The sequence below is a fragment of the Fragaria vesca genome, linkage group LG7 (genome assembly GCF_000184155.1).
Source record: "Fragaria vesca subsp. vesca linkage group LG7, FraVesHawaii_1.0, whole genome shotgun sequence".
Lineage (NCBI taxonomy): Eukaryota > Viridiplantae > Streptophyta > Magnoliopsida > Rosales > Rosaceae > Fragaria > Fragaria vesca.
Genome location: NC_020497.1, coordinates 2,801,918 through 2,820,098, shown reverse-complemented (window position 1 = coordinate 2,820,098; position 18,181 = coordinate 2,801,918). Strand labels below are relative to the sequence as shown.

The 18,181-nt window shown below is 41.0% G+C and overlaps 3 protein-coding genes across 3 annotated transcripts in view; 2 read left to right on the top strand and 1 right to left on the bottom strand.

Moving 5' to 3' along the window:
- The first annotated feature begins 242 nt into the window (after positions 1 to 242).
- On the top strand, positions 243 to 3,339 carry LOC101296227 (pyruvate dehydrogenase E1 component subunit alpha-like). The gene is made up of 3 exons (XM_004306567.1): positions 243 to 807; positions 1,437 to 2,217; positions 2,756 to 3,339. The coding sequence occupies exons 1-3, from the start codon at positions 553 to 555 to the stop codon at positions 3,031 to 3,033; spliced, it is 1,314 nt and encodes a 437-aa protein (XP_004306615.1). The 5' UTR covers positions 243 to 552; the 3' UTR covers positions 3,034 to 3,339.
- A 1,210-nt stretch (positions 3,340 to 4,549) lies between these two features.
- LOC101307637 overlaps positions 4,550 to 18,181 on the bottom strand; it is a 43,145-nt gene continuing 29,513 nt past the window's right edge. Inside the window, exons 11-12 of the mRNA XM_004308227.1 lie at positions 6,057 to 7,729; positions 4,550 to 5,185 (exon numbers count right to left, since the gene is read on the bottom strand). Coding sequence (XP_004308275.1) covers positions 4,556 to 5,185; positions 6,057 to 7,729 — 2,303 coding nt within the window. The 3' untranslated portion in view covers positions 4,550 to 4,555. The remainder of the gene's footprint in view (positions 5,186 to 6,056; positions 7,730 to 18,181) is intronic.
- On the top strand, positions 11,907 to 13,158 carry LOC101295746 (31 kDa ribonucleoprotein, chloroplastic-like). Its single transcript, XM_004306566.1, has 3 exons — positions 11,907 to 12,444; positions 12,542 to 12,847; positions 12,939 to 13,158. Exons 1-3 carry the CDS (start codon positions 11,920 to 11,922, stop codon positions 12,987 to 12,989), a joined length of 882 nt encoding a protein of 293 aa, XP_004306614.1. The 5' UTR covers positions 11,907 to 11,919; the 3' UTR covers positions 12,990 to 13,158.

Genomic DNA, 18,181 nt, shown 5'->3' with positions numbered 1-18,181 from the left:
ATCATCCCCATGTGATAAAAAGAAACTTGGTTAGACTTTTCTTAGTCCTCATCCAATGACACGTTGGAACTCATTCATTGTCATCCACAAGGTCACAATCACAAGTTCACTAACATGTAACACACAAATCTCACAACCCAAAATCCCCTTCCCACATAATTTTCTCCAATCATCGTTTGCCTCACATCCTTCATCACCCAAAAAAACACTTGTAACATCACCATTTTCAACACCCTAGAAAAAACACACCCTTCTCCTCCAAATCCCCCCAACTGTCCAAAGCACAATAATGTCACACAATGAGCCTCCTCGGATTTTACAAGGCCTAAATGAAAGAATGACACCCCAAAATAGCATTAGAAGCCAAACAAGTGCCAAGTAGCAGAAGCAGTGAGTTAGTTGAGTTGGGTGGATTTCCAACGCTTGAGGCGGTCCTTTCCAAGCTCCTCTCCCTCGTTTCCTCCGCCTTCTCTTCTCCTCTTATACTCTTCTCTTCTTCCTCTCCTTCTTCACCTCTTCAAACCCAAAACACACATAAAGAGAGAGGAAGCCATGTCCTTCTCTACCGCCACCACCCAACCCCTCCACCTCAACACCACCGCAGTCGCCGCCGCCAGATCCAATGACAGCAAGGCACCCTCTTCTCTCCTCATGTCAAAGACTCCATCTTTTCTGGGATCCACCCGCAAGCTCCGACCCGGGTGTGTCGCTGCTGCCAAGCCCAATGCGCAGCGCCGATCCGCCGTCGTTTCGGTCTCCGAGGCTGTCAAGGAGAAGAAGAAGAATGCCACTGCTTCCACCAATCTGGTAATTACTCTTTTGCCCTGAAAGTTTGTTTCTTTCATTCATTTGTGAAGGTTTGGTTTGCCATGCATGGTTGGAATAGGAGAGAATTGGGTTTTAGGAACTTGGTTTTTTTGTGTTGAGATGTTTGTGTGATTTGAAGTACTGGGTAGCTGAGATTTAAGAGGTGTTAATTGAGCTCAATCAAGATGTTTGATCCGAATTTCTAATCAAAATTCCAACTTGGGTTTGATTTGTTTTGAGTGTAATGTTTAAAGTCCGGCAAACTTCATAGCATGCATTTAGCTCAATCAAATTGTTTGATCCAAAATTTCTACTTGAGGTGCATTTAGTTCAGTTTGATTTGATTCGAGTGTAATGTTTATAGGTACCAAACTTCATTGCATTCGTTTAATTAAGTTCTTTGTCTAATAGCAAATACAAGTATACAACTTGGTTTGTTTAGATCAATTGGATTCTCAGTGTGGTTTAAAGTAAAAGAAACTTTGTTATCACATCTAATGAAGTTCAAAGGGATGTAGAAGTATCCATCTGAGTTCTTTTTTTCTTGGTGTGTATTTTAGATGATGTCATGTTTTCTGATGAAATGAACAGTATCTGAAACTATGGTTTTTGAATTTTGGTGTATTTAGCTGATAACAAAAGAGGAAGGCTTGGAGCTTTATGAAGACATGGTATTGGGTAGAGCTTTTGAGGACATGTGTGCTCAGATGTATTACAGAGGCAAAATGTTTGGGTTTGTTCACCTTTACAATGGCCAAGAAGCTGTGTCAACTGGGTTTATTAAGCTTACAAAGCAGGAAGATACCGTGGTGAGCACATACCGTGATCATGTTCACTCTTTGAGTAAGGGTGTCCCTGCTCGTGAAGTCATGAGTGAGCTTTTCGGGAAGGCCACCGGTTGTTGCCGGGGCCAAGGTGGTTCGATGCACATGTTCTCGAAGGCTCACAATGTGCTTGGTGGGTTTGCGTTTATTGGTGAGGGGATTCCAGTGGCAACAGGGGCAGCCTTCAGCTCTAAATATAGGAGGGAGGTGTTGAAACAGGCAGACTGTGATCACGTGACATTGGCATTTTTTGGAGATGGGACTGCTAACAATGGCCAGTTCTTTGAATGTTTGAACATGGCAGCATTGTGGAAATTACCAATTATATTTGTTGTGGAAAACAATTTGTGGGCTATTGGAATGTCGCATCTGAGGGCAACTTCTGATCCCGAAATTTGGAAGAAGGGACCTGCATTTGGCATGCCTGGAGTTCATGTGGATGGGATGGATGTTTTGAAGGTGAGGGAAGTCGCGAAGGAGGCAATTGCAAGGGCCAGGAGAGGAGAAGGACCAACCTTGGTGGAATGTGAAACATACAGGTTCAGAGGACACTCATTGGCTGATCCTGATGAGCTCCGTGACCCTGGTGAGTATTTGAATTATTTCTTTCCTCATAACGCTTCTCTTTTGTACATTATGAGAGCTAACTTAATCCATTCCTGTCAATCATTTGGGTTTTCTTATAACATCATTGCCTGTTAGTATTTTCAGTTACATTATGTTTTAATCCCGTTCATTATATACTTTACCTGTTTGGATATCAGATATCTGCTTCTTTTTTAGTTTGAAAAACCATGTTAAGCTGCGTTATGGAATTTCTGATTTCTTAGCACCTCAATCAGCTAATAAAATCATTTCTTGTGCTGCGTTATGGAGTTTCTGATTTCTTAGCACCTCAATCAGCTAATAAAATTATTTCTTGTGTATGTTTTGCCCATGACGTGACCATTTTGCCCAAACCTTAGTGATGTGTCTGTTCATTCGTCCACTTCAACTATGATCACCACATATCATATTATCATGACTATTTACAAGACGTTTGCACTTGGCATGATTGATTCATTTATTTCACACCATTTGAGGTTGTTATATATTTACCACCATTTTTTGTTCTACTTTGCCAGCTGAGAAGGCACACTATGCTGCCAGAGACCCCATCACAGCCTTGAAGAAATACATATTTGAGCACAACTTAGCCAGTGAAGAAGAGTTGAAGGCCATAGATAAGAAGATAGATGAGGTGCTTGATGATGCTGTTGAGTTTGCCGACGAGAGCCCTCTCCCACCTCGCAGCCAGCTGCTGGAGAATGTGTTTGCCGATCCTAAAGGCTTTGGAATAGGGCCTGATGGCCGCTACAGATGTGAGGACCCTAAATTCACTCAGGGTACTGCCAAAGTCTAATCTTTTGTTTACCTATAGCAATCAACTTGTGCTATTTCTCTGTTCCTAGATGCATGCTACTAAATTTTAGTTACTGCTAGCAGTTCTCGTCACTTAAAAAAGAAGATTGTATTTGCATTTCTACTGGAAGCAGGATACTTGTATTTAGGGTGGGTCTTTCATTTGAATTTTGGTCGTTCGTGTTCGTTCTAAATTATCGCTCTTTCTGTAATTGCAACTGTACCCTGAAGGGATGTTGGTTCACCGTGCTATGTCCAATTTTATCATAACTTTATATTCACACATTATTTACAAAATTTTGCTTGGACATATTGTGCACTTGAGTTTGGAAAATGGTCGATCCTCGTACGTTATATGGGGTTTGTGTCAATATAAACGCATTGTACAATTCACAATAGATCAAAAAACTGAAGTGATGTGCTTAATTGGCACAGTAAGAAAGTAAAGAAACTAAACTATCAATTTTAGGCTATTGGAAAGATGAATGGTGTAATCCACTATCCACGTCCTACAGTGACAAGGTTTCTAAATTCTTGCTCAATTGGGATTTTCTTGTTTTGCACAACATAGATTCCAAGCAAAACAAGGAACCTGGACGAGTTCCTCAAAACTCAACCCTAATGATGTTGTTGTTGATACATATAATGGTACTAGTAACGATGACGTCTCCTCTCCCTTAAGAGGCTGGACAGGGATCCCCGGGTTGAAGAAACTTTTTGGACTTCTCCGACGTCGACTAACGATGATGATGGACAAGTAGCTGCTGCTGCGACTGAGCTCGGTTATATTTACCGTGAGCAGCCAAGTGTTAGGGTTCGTTTTTCCATTCCTGCCATATTGTGGCAAAACCACGACTAGGGAATTATCACAATTATAATTATCGCCTATATGGGTTTGGTTTTGATTCCTACACTTCAGAATACCAGTTGGTTCGGGGAGAGATCTTTGTTTCTAGTGACCGTTATAACTACGTGTGGCAGGGAACTTGGTTTTGCGTCTATGACTTCGGAACAGATTCATGGAAACATACATCGTCATCCCCTCAACCCTACCAACCTGTAAGTTCAGACTTGCATCCAAACGAAAATGGAGTCTTCCTGAATGGTCGTTTTCATTGGGTGATGCACTCTCTCGCCAGACCCAGACGCAATCGAAATGAAAAATTCGTGATTCTAGCTTTCTATGCACCAAAGATACTAATGCATCGAGAACTTCTTCTACCGCCTTATCCAGTGGCAATCAATTGGTGAAACTCGGGGCGTTCAGAGATTGGCTATGTGTAATGTTAGTGACACCCGATCAGCGTCAAACATTGTAGTAGATGATCACTTTTAGAGGTTCTGAGATAACTAGTAGATGTCCATGCTGAAGTATTACACAAATCTGAATGAAAGATAGAATTACAGACAAATATGGTGAACAAAACTGTAGGAAATGGTAACAAAAAGAATGAAGATATGAATCTTTTTGAAGAGTAAAAAAGAAAAAAAAAAAAATATATGAAGTGTTGGTTCAGCAGGAATTACAACTTGAGGGCGGCAATAGCTTCGGATTTAAAATCAACTCTTAGACCCAAAACTCGCCTGACCTCGGCTGGTGTCAGTCTCCAGGTCATAGGGCCTGAATTCTCACCCCAGAAATCCAGAATCTCAGAGACCTTTTCTAAGTTGAGAATAGTTGCCATTTGAGTGAGGCGAGCAAACTTGTCTCTAACAGTTCTTTGCGTCATGCTAGAAAAGTGGCTCACCAATGCCCTACAATCTCTGTCCAGCTGAAGGCCTCCAAGTTGACTGAATCTCTTCTGCATCATAATTACTTCAAGCCTCTTAACAAGGAATTCAATTATCAGATGTATGAATGAATCGTAGTTGTTGGTGGTCATTAGTGACTGCAGCCATGCTGCATTTGTCTCAACAGCATGAAGAAGCCTTTGAACCCATGGGTCATTAACCTCATTTTCTGCATACTCGGCCTCTGATAGCTCATAGCTGATGGTTGCAACATTATCAAGCACTGGACGGATACGTGGTGTCACAGTTGCCACAAGTTGCTCCAAGCCAGAATTCAAAGCTTGCTTGAATGTGTTGCTCATATCCCCTAGCTCAGACAAACAAGACTTGACTTTTTCTCTATCAGCTGGCGCAGGAAATACCTGTATAAATAAATTCAGTTTAATATGGAAGAATTTTGATAATGGAAACAAAAATTGTACCCAACTAAACAAGTCAACACATTACTTATAATCCTAGATTAAGAGATCATATAGCTCATATATTGCTATACTGAAGGACGGTACAAAAATGCATACAAGTTCATCTACAGCCAACACAGTGACAAGCCTGGTACACATACCAAAACAAAACCTACATGTTCTCAAAACCATTTTGATAAGTATGGACAGCCTATGGCTCTTGATACTTGCCTAACAGAAGGGCTCACGGAAAGGTTAAACAACTGTCTAACTGAGTCTCAAAGCTATCTTGACTTTTTACCTCTATCACTATGAGCAAGAGTTTCAGTAAAATTAGAGAAAAAATTGGCAACAGCATTGAGTTTTTAAAGGATCAAGACATATGGAACAGCTATACGAACAGATCATGCACTCAGTAAGAGCAGAAATGCATGTATCACTAATGCATAAATCAACTTGTGATACTTTTCCTGGTTTATTAAGATAACAAACATCTACGTATAAAGCCTGATCATATAAAAAGCCTCAAACTGCAGCATCCAAAATGATATTTTACAAGGCAAGTAAAAGCAGAGGCGAGCAATGTGGCACTAACAAGCAAGATCATTAATACAAAACCAAGAATCACATATCTTCCTAAACTACAATTTAAACATACAACAAACGAAGGATCGTATGAATCTAAATATGCATTTGGGGATTCAAACCTAATCCAAAGCAAGGTATAATGTGAGCCAAATAATTGCTTGTTACAGTCATTCAAAATTTCATGTAGCAGGTAAGGTAAGCACATAGGAACTACAAAACAGAAGCATTTCAAATTTTTAATTACCTCCAAACACTGCTCCTCAATCTCGTGTTTCAGTTTAAGCACATACTCACTACTCACATCCATATTATTCAAAACGGTGGCAATCTCCGTACCAGTCTTTTGAACACCAACACCACCCAAGAACAGCTTTGCACCAAGATTGGGCTCTCTCATCTTCTGTTGCAAAGCCTCATGGTACTCATTACTCAACAAACTACTTGCACCACTCAACACAGCAATCACTGAGCTGATATTCAAAGTGGATATCGCCCTTCGCAAGCAACTCTGCAGGACATAGAAAACATCATCCACCATAGACGTCGTAAGACTGTCAGACACATGCTCATCAATCCTTATAGCCTTCCTCACATTCTCAACCATAAAGAAACCCTCTAATATGACATAAAACCCAGTAATGTCCTGAACCACTTTGCTAAAACTTCCACTCCTAAACGACTTGGTTGCTCTCGGGGCCAAATCCGGATCAACATTACTTAATCCCTTGATCTTTGACACCATGAACTCCGTATAATCCTCCCCCAACTGCATCAAAGACAGTATCTCCTCCAAGATAAGCTCCACCTCTCTCGGATCCGGCCCCTCATTCCCAACACCAGCAACACCAACATCAAGCAAACTCATATTCTGCGCATTGATCTCCGACGACAGCTTAGGCAACCTCCTATACTCCATATACTTCTTCAAAACCATACTCCCCCTCGAATCACACTCCTCCTGAAGCTCGCAAATCGCATAAACAATCCCATCTTCGCCGCAAAGCCCCCTCAAAATATCGTCATTCTCTTCAATCGCCAGCACAATGTCCTTAAACAAATTGGTCAAACACCCCACGAAGTTGACCTGCTGGCTCTGATTGCTCTTCTGCTCCATCAACTCCATCAAATGCTCGAATTCCAGCCTCGATCTCATCCCAATCACCTTCCTCAAGTAGCTCACATAAGCCTGCAAACCCTCCTCCTCTATCCCTAACGGCGTGTACAGCCTAATGAACCTCAACACATTCATATGGTCTCTCTGGTCCACGGCGGCGTTGAGCTTCTTCTTCACAATCGATTCCAGAAGCTTCTTCGACTCCATGAGCTGGTCCCTCTGCTCCGATCCCGAATCCCGATACTCCGACTCAATCTGTATAAACCTCTGGACGAATTTGGCGGCGGACTCGTAGTCCTGCGCGTCGAGAGCCTGCTTGACGCCGTCGATGCAGTTGGTGCGCTCGACGATTGCGTCGAGGCGGAGGAGCGTGGAGTTGACGCGCGACTGTGCGAGGTCGAGCTCGCGGACCTTGGCGCTGACGTGGTCGGCGAGGTCGCAGGTGGAGGAGACGTTGGAGAGGACGTGATCGGCGTCGGACTTGACGATCTCGAGGACCTGGGAGGAGTTCTGGAGGCTGGAGAGGTGCTTGTCGAGGTCGGAGCGCTGGGAGAGGAGGCTGTCGAGGTTGAGATCCAAGGCGCGTTGGTAGGCTATGCACTCGTGGAGGAGGCGCGTCATGGCGCCGACGTCGGTGAGGCTGCGGACGTGGTGGAGGGCCTCTTGCGTGCCGAAGTTGATCGACGGTGGATCCGACTCCATGGCTCTGCTGGACTCCATTGATGAGATTTTGGGGGATTTTGGAGAGGGGAGGTAGAAGACGAAGTGGTTTGGCTTAGTGGGCCGGGTTAAAAAGTTCGGAGCTTTGGATTACTAACAGAGACCCGTTTTAGACTTCCAATTAGAATGCATTCTAGGCCGGGTTAAAAAGTTCCTTCCTTCTAATTGGTAGACTACCAATTAGCAGCAGGCCTAAACGTTAGCAGTGATATGCATGATCATTAGATTCCAGATAATACCAAAATTATAATCCAACCATCAACACAAAACTGTATCAAACATTTACATTTCCTACAGTAGCATTGCTTCTAAGCTACAGACGTGAGAAACCACTAAAGCAAAAACAGTCCAAATGATATTATAAGAGCCATTGAGTATCGATATTGGTGGTGAAGAAGCTACTATAAATCCTCGTCCGCGAGGTGGCACCGGAACCCTGCTTTACAGGTCAACACACTACGATAACAACCCTACTACATTCCGAGTCCTCGCGGTGGCACACCCCGCATCCCTAAAAGCATTGACTGCTACTGTCTCTCTCTCCTTGCTAAGGATTGTGGCCAAACACAGGGTGGTTGTTTCTATTGGACTAAAGGTGTTATCAATCCTTTGGTTTTTGTCATAATCTTACTTGCACTGTTGTTCAGTTGTGTTACCTTGTATTTAGTATATATTTTTTAATATTGTTTTTTCATTTCAAGGATTTTTGTAATGCGTTATCTTTTCTTTCTATACAATACTCAAACAAATCTAGTACTTGCAGCCAAATTGACTGACAAGCTTTTGACTGTTGTTTTGGATGGACATTGACCTCGATCTAGTCCAAAGAGCAGTAGAAAATCCGTAGGATCGCAATTGATCTGATTGGTGTATAAACTGATTTGATAAAATTTTTCCCAAGAGCATTAGGAAATCCATAGCAAACTGAAATTCGTGTCTAAGCCGAAATTAAACTTGGTTAGAGATTCCTTTCTTAGCAGAAATTGAGAATCCGTGTCCGATTAGGAGTGCTAGTTGCTTCAGTATATATAATTGTCCCTGCTATTCAATTGACTTTATACTTGTTAGCTTGCCTCATATAATTTGCTTCGTTGCAGCAGCTTCTTCACCTCAAAACAACTCCTCTTGCTATTTGATTTTGGCCTGCAGACAGGTTCAACAAAACATTAGTTGCTACTTATTAGCTGATTACAACGTTCTTGCCATTCACTACATTCTGAAATTATGTCTGTGGTACCGACACCAATCACCATCTCCCGATACCGCACATTTGCTGCGGATTGGGCACCGTGCAGCGGCACTGATGAAATCTCAGGACACGAGATGATTCCACCTGGTGATGATGCGATCATGATCCGATTTATGTTCTACAAGGACACTATGTACACTTTTGCACCAGATGGAGCTGTTCAAGAGTATTGGATGATCCCCCACTCCCCAACAAAAGCCATCATGGTCCGTCCCTCCGAGTTCAATAACCAGGATGCTATTAGTATTCTGCAATCTCCTTCAGGGCGTATGATGATAGACTTCATCAACACCCATTTTCCTTCAAAAGACAAACCACTCCTAGTGCCTAAACTTGTCGCAACACTAGTTGAGCTTGTTCAGAGTTCCATTGGATCAGAAACCGAGGGTTTTATTGATGTGCGTAAATGTGAGACAGTTGAAATTTTGCTTCATCTTAATGATGATGAAGCGACTAAACCGTGTATGCAGGGTTATTTTGAAGCTACGAGATGTGGGACATGTGCTATTTGTTTGGAAGATTATGAGATTGGACATGATGATGGTATTCGATTACCTTGCGTGCATGGTTTTCATGGAAGTTGCATTTATGAGTGGCTGATGATCAATTCCCGCTGCCCCGTTTGCTGCGATACTTTTAGTGAAACTGAACTAATACCGTGGTTTAATGCACCTTTGCAGGACGGAATTTGGTTGTCGCATTCCTCTGTTGGTTCAGTGGCCAGTCGAGAAACTTCCAAAAAACTTTCTGTTCCAACGCATTCCTCTGTTGGTTCAGTGGATAATCGCGAAATTTCATATTTTTCGTTCCAACGCATTCCTATGTTGATTCAGTGCATAATCCAGAAATTTCTCAAGAATTTTCAGTTCCGATAGATTCCTTTGTTGATTCAGTGGTAATCGAGTTCGTAACATCTGAAAATTTATTAGAAGATTTGTAATGTGTTGAGTGATAAATGCAAGCATTTGAGCTTTGTTGGTTTATTAGTACAAAATTCCTTGTGCAGAACGAGATTTGGGTGTTGCATTCAAGCATTTGAGCTCTGTTGGTTTATAAATTTCTATCTTCTATCTGCAATGTGTTTGTTAGTTCTGCTCAATGATTGTCTTTTTTTCTTCTTCTTTTTCTTTTATCTGAGATGCAAAATTATGTTATCTTATATTTATTTATTTATTTTTGAATATTGGTTTTTTCATTTCAAGGATTTCTGAAGGTTTTGCCACGCTGACTGTTGTTTCAATTTCTAGTGCAGAGCAGTAGAAAATCCATAACCGGTGTCTGAACTTTATGTTGGTGACAAATTTTTGTACCTCCACGAATTTTTCTCCTCCAAAATGCTCAGATTTCTGTAATAATTTGGCACCTGAATGCTTAAGCTTATAGCAATCAAGCTGGAATGTTTTCATTTTCCATTAGTAATCAAGCTGGAATGAAAAATTCCATATACTGTGCATACACTCCATAGTACAGAAATAAAGACAAAGGTCGACAATATAAGGTAGTATAGAAAATCTTCCCAAAAGAAAGTAAAGCAAGGCATCTCTGCATGAAAGGTTATATGTAGGTATTTGCAATATGTGAGGAAGAAGATCCAGTTCCAATTTTAATAGGGTACATAGTAATACCCTCCTGGCTGCGGCATCCCATAAGGCATCATCGGTTGAGGACCATAGTAGCCAGACCCGCTGGAAAGCTTGGCCAAACTCACCTGCCTGCAATTTGCATCCCATCTTTTCCATGTTGCTGCCAAAGAAGCTGTTCTTGTGTTAGCAAGTGTTGCTTCCTTTATAAAGGAGGTGGTACAACAAGGGAGGCATCCAATGGATCTTGTTGTCCCACAGCTTGGACTGTCCCATCCGGTGCAGGCAGGGCAAGGACTGGCGTAGAATTCTTGCCGGGTGGCAAGAGCATCGCCACACTACTTGTACTCCCACGGTTCAATTGTGAGGTGTTTAAGGATTGAACTTCTATGTTTCTCCTCTTCAATCTTCATCAAGTTTATAAAGGCCAACCCAAATTATCAAATTCTAAAACCTCTTCTAATATTTCTGAAATATGAAAACAAATAAAAAATAACTAAGAAAAAAATATAACTTAAGGGTAAATTCGTTATCTTAATGGCTATATATACCGATCTTCAATCGGGATGCAAACATGAGATACCGTTCTGATATTTTTAAAACTTGATATACCAAAATTTATAAGAAACAAAAAAATAGTTATTAAGGGTATATTGGTCATCTTAATTGTTATATATACCGATCTTCGGTCAGGATGCAAATATGAGATACCGTTCTGATATTTTTAAAACTTGATATACTAAAATTTATTAGGAGCAAAAGTTCGTATATGATTCGGACGAATTTCTCTTTTAGAAGATCTAATAAACAACTTATACAAGATTCATATTGCTTCGTCAAAATCTTACTACACTAACGCTAACTAATATCTACTTCTTCTTTTTTCAGATTAAGGAGTTGCTTTTTTTCAGATTACACTAACTAATATTATGAATTCATTTGAGAACTGATTAAATACATAATGTGCTTTCTATGATGGTAAAAATAAGACATTAACATAAGACCTTTATCTACTATATCTACTCCATCCCAGCTCATCCAAAATACATGAAGTTTATAAGGATCATGTATCGAGAACAGGCCTCCAACAGTCACTCAACAGACACAAGAAATAAGGATTAGTAAACTCGTAGAAAAGGGCAAATCCATGCCGCAAATCAACTGATTTAAATCATAAAACATAAGCTCTCTAACAACTATTACAATACTCAAGTTTATATGGGTTACAATACTTGGAGAATAAATAACTTAAAGCTAAAAGGAAAGCTAATTAAACGTAAATTTTAATAATTATAAAATAACTCCTTAAACGCTAGTTAGAGAAAGCACTTCTACAAAGAGCACTTCTACAAAAATCCAAACAAAACCTGTCATCTTATCCCTTTCAGTTACCACCATATAGGAAAAAAAAAAAAATTGGTTTTCTATCAGTGTAGGTTGAGCTATGGCTATGGCAGCCACTTGCTTGAACATAGCACCCTCTCCGCCCTCTTGGCCTATCAACAACGCCAGCCCCGGACTCCCAGTTGCACTGAAACGATTCGTTTTGAGTTCCGTTCCACTCTCTTTATCATACCCGAAGAACAACAGAGGTGGAGTCTTGACGGCGTTGGCCGTAGTGGAAGAAGAACATGCGGCGGTGAGTTTAGTGGCTGAGGAGGAAGAACAAGTGGTAGGCGATAATGGGTATGAAGAGTGCGAGAGGCATAATGACGACGACGTTTCAGGGGAGGAGGGATTGGAAATGGAGAAACAGAATCGGCAGCCAAGACCGTGTGAGCTGTACGTGTGCAATCTTCCGAGAAGCTCTGACATTGAGGACTTGATGGAGATGTTCAAGCCTCACGGGACTGTTTTCTCCGTCGAGGTTTGCCGGAGTCCGGAGACTGGTTTAAGCAGAGGCTGTGGTTATGTTACAATGGGGTCGATCGATTCTGCAAAAGCCGCCATTGCTGCATTGGATGGGATTGTAAGTCTAAAACCCTAAACCCTTATATCTTTGTTTTTGTTACTTAATTGAAACTATTTGAATAAAGACTGAAACTGTGGTGACTGTTTTTGTGAAGGATGTAGCAGGGAGGGAGATGCGGGTTAGATTTTCGGTTCATATGAGTCCGAGGACTAGGAACTCTGAGGCATTGAATTCGACACCGGTGAAGAACTTGGTGTACGAAAGCCCTTATAAGCTCTATGTTGGTAACCTTTCTTGGGCTGTCCAGCCTCATGCTTTGAGGAGCCATTTCAGCAAGTTTGGGACTGTGGCTAGTGCTAGAGTGTTGCATGATCGAAAAGCAGGGAAGAACCGGGCTTATGGGTTTATCTCGTTCTCTTCGGCTGCAGAGCGTGATAAAGCGGCCTCTTTGGATGGAACGGTAATGTACATGAATTTCAAATTGATTTGATATTGGAAGTATGATTGTTGTTTCATTGTTTTGATGTGGTTTATTGCTATGGCATTTGCAGGAGTTTTGTGGTAGGAGGATTATTATTAGAGGACTTAAAGAAAGGGCTTAATCTTGAAGGAGTAAACAAGGTTCATCTGTTGGAACAAAAGGCCATTCATCAAACAATGCCTGCCAGATTCTAAATTGTGCACTTTGGCATCATAATTTTCCTGAAGGGCCTGAACTGTGGAGTTTCGGAGTAATATGACTGCCAAAGGTGCAACAATGCTGAGTTTTTTCATAGATATGTTGTTGTAACTGTTTTAGTAGCTACATTGGTGATTTGAAGAAATGTGTTCCCCATATACACCATTATATTCTTCTGTACTTGGCCTTACTGAACAGCAGGTAGTGAAGAGTGTAGCTTCCAAGTTGGTGATACTATAACAATACTCATTAGTTTTTCCCTCAGTACTTTCAGGCCATAAGCAGAACTTGTTTGTAATTGACTATCGGCATGTTTGCTGCCTATGCTTGATTTGTTAGTTATATACATGCTGGCATCAATATGGAAATATATACACCACCAAAACTGAAGAAGACAAAGCAAGAGAAGATATTGAAATGTTGCAGAAAACAGGAGAATGCTTTATACACGATGATTGACTTCTGGTCTTTAGATGGTGGGTGAATTCTGCATTTTTGCCAATGTCGACAGCCAGAAGGTTGAAATGTGCATATCGCCACCGCGGCTTGTCAGTTCAGGCTGATCTTTATCCGCAAGCAAATATGACAAGCATGCTGTGGGATTCTAGGCGGATAAAATAACAACCATTGGCCTAAAATTCAAAAAACTACTAGGATTTTTATGTACATTTTTTTTTCTCTATTGAGAATGAGGTAGCAAACTATCTCGGTTACATTGGCATGTTAGTCTCACCCTATTAGTATTCGGACCGAGGTTCATAAGAGTACCCACCCAATCACAATTAATTAGTTTAATGTTTGGCCAAAACCATTGTCCTTTTTACAAAATTGTTTTGTCAAAACCAGAAGTGTTTGAAAATAGCTGCCTTATATCATATACTGAAATTGACAAAATCATGAGAATTAACGCATAATATTAAGTAGCAATTATTTGGTCGAAACCATTAGCTTTTATTAACCCATCGTTTTTTTGGAAACTGCAAGTGTTTGGAAATAAATCTTACATATCATATACTGAAATTGACAAAATCACGAGAATTCATATAGAATTTTAATCAGCCCATCGTTTGGCCAAACCCCATTGTCTTTTTTAAGTCATCGTAGTTTCAAACCAAAAACGTGTGGAAATGATGAAATTGACAAAATCACAAGGATTCACGTGTAATATTAATTAGCTAATTGTTTAGCCAAAACCAGTAGCCTTTTTTTAACCCATTGTTTTGTCAAAACCAGCAACGCCTGGAAACAGGCCCTTTATATAAATCGAGCTACACTCTTGCAATAGATGCACAAACAAAAAACTTGTTCAAACAACCAATCCATTTAGTAGCATTTGCAAGTACGTGAGAGAAACTTAAAATAAAAATCCATGGTTGAGTTTTCTGAGGTAGCTGCAAATTGTCAAGATGAAGATGAAGACGATGCTGATGCCAAGCTTACAAAAGATTTCTAGTAATCGAATCAATGACTTACCAAAGGTATACATGTAGATACGATGTATATCTTATCCGGCCAAGCATAAGCAACGACCTCGTAGACCGTGCTCCGACCACAGCAGGCTCTACCTCCAACATACATTCGGTAGACCAACATCCAGGCTACCTCACCATGATGAAGGATCATCGGTATCACTCCTGGAAGGTGTTTCTCCAAACTCTACAAGAAGACACAATGATAAGATATATGTGTAGTTAGTCCCACAATGGAAACATAATTTGTGAGGGAACCTTCCTTAGCTATAAAATGAAAGCTTCCTATATGTAGAATGAACCTCTCAATCCCTACTCACTCCATGTTGGAGAACTCTTGTAACACCCAAGGGCCTATTGGCCATGATAATAGAATCTTAAGTGGACATAGCCATGTCCTCCGATGACATGGTGAACCACTATATGTCCTTGTGTCTCTTGCTCATGTTGTTTCTTGTTCATGTTCCACCGTGATTCTACATAGCCTCCGGGATTATGCGGAAACATTTAGCGCCATCTGTTGGAATCATTACGAAAAATCACGTTGCTCTGCCTCCAAGATTAGACAGTTCATTCATGTGATAGGTCCATGAAGGCTATAGGTCTATCGGGTCATCCCCAAGCCCAACAAGTAGGTAGGTAGCCAGCCAGCAATTGCCCGGCTGAGTCAAACTACCATCGGGCCTAAATCTCAAAAGCGAACACCAAAACCCTAGCCTAGGGCGGTATATTCAACTGAAATAAACTGGAGAGAGAGAGAGAGAGAGAGAGAGAGAGAGAGAGAACACCAAAACCCTAGCCTAGGAAGGCCATCCTCCAAATCTAGTATATCCGGCGGCAGCCTGAAGTCTCGGCAGGCTCCTTGCCTTGCCGTCGTTGATACGGATATAAAATTAATGACTATTGCTCGTGGGGTTCGTTTAATGGAGGAGATGGTAAGCTTGGACGGCTTTGTTTTGGCTGGGTGAGGCAAGGTGATAGCGGACTGTGCAGATGAGGAGTCAATTGCCCAAGGACGTTTCTTGGACGACGGAGCCAGCGATCTAATCGTCAGTGATGTTTGGTGCAAGTGCTGCGCATGGAGTTTCAGTTGGTATGGGTATGACGGTCCTTTGTGGTGGTTGGGGTGGCGATGGGTGTGTTTGTGGCCACGGCAGGTGGTGTTGCTCCGGGCTGTAGCTGATGGCGGCGACGGCTAAAGGTTTTGACGTATGAGTGTGCACTAGGGTTGAGAGTTGGATGTTCCTTCCAAGTGGGCTTCCTCATGAGCCTCTATGTTTATTTGCTATTCCAGGTTTTTAGTAGTTTTTTTTTCTATTTCCTACGGGTTTATCATGTAGGATACTATTGCATGTTCCTGTGCCTCTATGTTTTAAGGAATTTGTTCTATTTCCTGTGGGTGCACCCTTTAGGTTACTAGGTTTGGGTGTTTTATGAATACGATTATTAAAAGATAGTCTATCATATGTACTACGTGAGGTATGCCTCACAACTACTTGTCTATCGGTAAATAATAGCGGTAGAGTATGTAATGGCTACTTCAGGTCTTCGTTTTACCCAAATTTATGAAAGTCATAACTGACTATTTTCGAAATTAATAATTTTTTGTGATATTTTAAATGATTAATTAAATAATTATTACTTTATATATTCATTAGGACCTAAAAGGAGTCTAAAAGAATTATTATCTAATGCATTTAGCGAGATACCTAGTAATATGAATTGGTCCCGAGTCAGGACCGGAGAAAATTATTATTTAATCGAGATTATTAATTTATCAAACATTTGTTTATCGATTTTTTACTGTATATGGTGTTTACCATGATCTTGGTAGTGACAACTGAAGAAATGGGGTTTTTTTTTCAAAAGAAAAAGAGATTACAACAAAGAGCCTCTAAGACGACCAATACAAGAAAAATCTATAAGAAGAGTCATTTGAGCTTCGGGAGAAATCCCATCAAACCAATACATCGGTAACGAAAGAGAATGACCAACCCAAGCAAGCCTCTCGATATGTATGGGAGAAGGTGATGCAAACAAAAGACTCAACAAGAGCTAAAACATCTCGAATTCGGGACTTTAGTTTTCAAGAAATGGCACAAGACCCTTTGACACAATTGATGATAAGGAAAGAGTCTCCTTCTACTTTGATTTAGTTACAGTTGCGTCTTTTAGCAGCAGGGAGCCCTTCTTTTCAAGCTATGCATTCAGCTTGTGAAACAGAAGAGTGGTGAAGCTTCCGCGCACTCGACACAATGGGAAAGCAAGCAGAGTCTCTGATAACGAAACCAGCAGCATATGAATTAGAAGTTAGTCAAGTTACTAAGCCGTCAAAGTTTAGCTTAAACCAGTTAGGAGCATAAGGAATCTATTTAATGGTCTCCAAATTTTTAGGAGAGATGGAGAAGATCTTTCTGTTAATGAGACGATAAGCGGAGCCTGTAGCAGCTGCAATATGCACAATAGTTGTAGGAGTGACTTGAGCAAGCCGGAATATAACATTGTTTCTCACCTTCCAGATCTGCCAGCACACCAACAAGCTGTCTTCAACAGTGAGAGGTTGACCGTTCTAAAAAGTAGAGACCAGCCATTCCTCAAAATTGGAGAAGGAGGATAGGTTGGGCAAGTGGTTAACAAAATTCCACACAACAAAAGCTGTCGTGCAGGAAGAGAACAAATGATTGAGGTCCTCAACTCCTGAACCACATAGAGCACAAGTGTTATAAATAGAATTCATAATACGAGCTAAAAAAGCTCTTGTTTTCAGCCTCCCCCAGCAAACAACTAAGAAAAATCGTAGCTTTAGGGGGTATATTCAACTTCCAGATCCTTTTCAACATATCAGCCTTAGAACGAGCAAGAGGTAATGTTTCCAGAAATAGTGAAGGGAATGTGATTCTCGCTGCTGCAAAGAGTTTAGGAAGTACTACTATTCCAACAGCTGAAGCCACGGCTCTTAGACAAAGTCTTGTTAAAGCTAGAGACTGAGGCTACAAGAATGTTTAAGTAGAAGGTGATTGATGTCATCAATGGGAAACTGCAGAAGATTGTCTAAGATATTCGGATTATTGCAAGCTCGTTCTCCTTAGTTTGCTTTAACCATGTTTCTACAAACAAACTTTGTGACAAATGCTTTTGCAAATGAAGGTCACCAACTCCTCAATGGTTGTGTGTGGCAAGATGGATACCTAGCAGCTGCTTCTAGAGCTGTTTTATTTAATAGTGTAAACTCAGATTGCCTGAAAGGTTTCTCTTTGTAATGTGTTAGTTTCGTATAAAATATTAAAAAAAAATGCATACATATGAAAAGCTATTGCAAAAGATTTGGGCTTTATTTATGGAAATCAAAGCTCAAGGAGGAGTGAAAAGAAGAAGGAAGTGATAAGTTTACCTTCTCGGAGGACGAGTTCACTAGAGAGGGAGAAATTCAGTCAGAAATTGGATTTGGGGATTTAAGGTTTGGATTTCATGCATATGAAAAATCTATGTTTGTATGTGGAATTGGTAGGTAGGAAGAGGTAGATGAGAGAGAGGCAAGCTGAATGGTGGTCGCCGATCGTCCAACGACGGCCTAACGATGGCGGAGACACAGCTAGACGGAGCGGCATCGCTCCTCCTCCCTCTGCTCGAACTCTCTCTCTCTCTC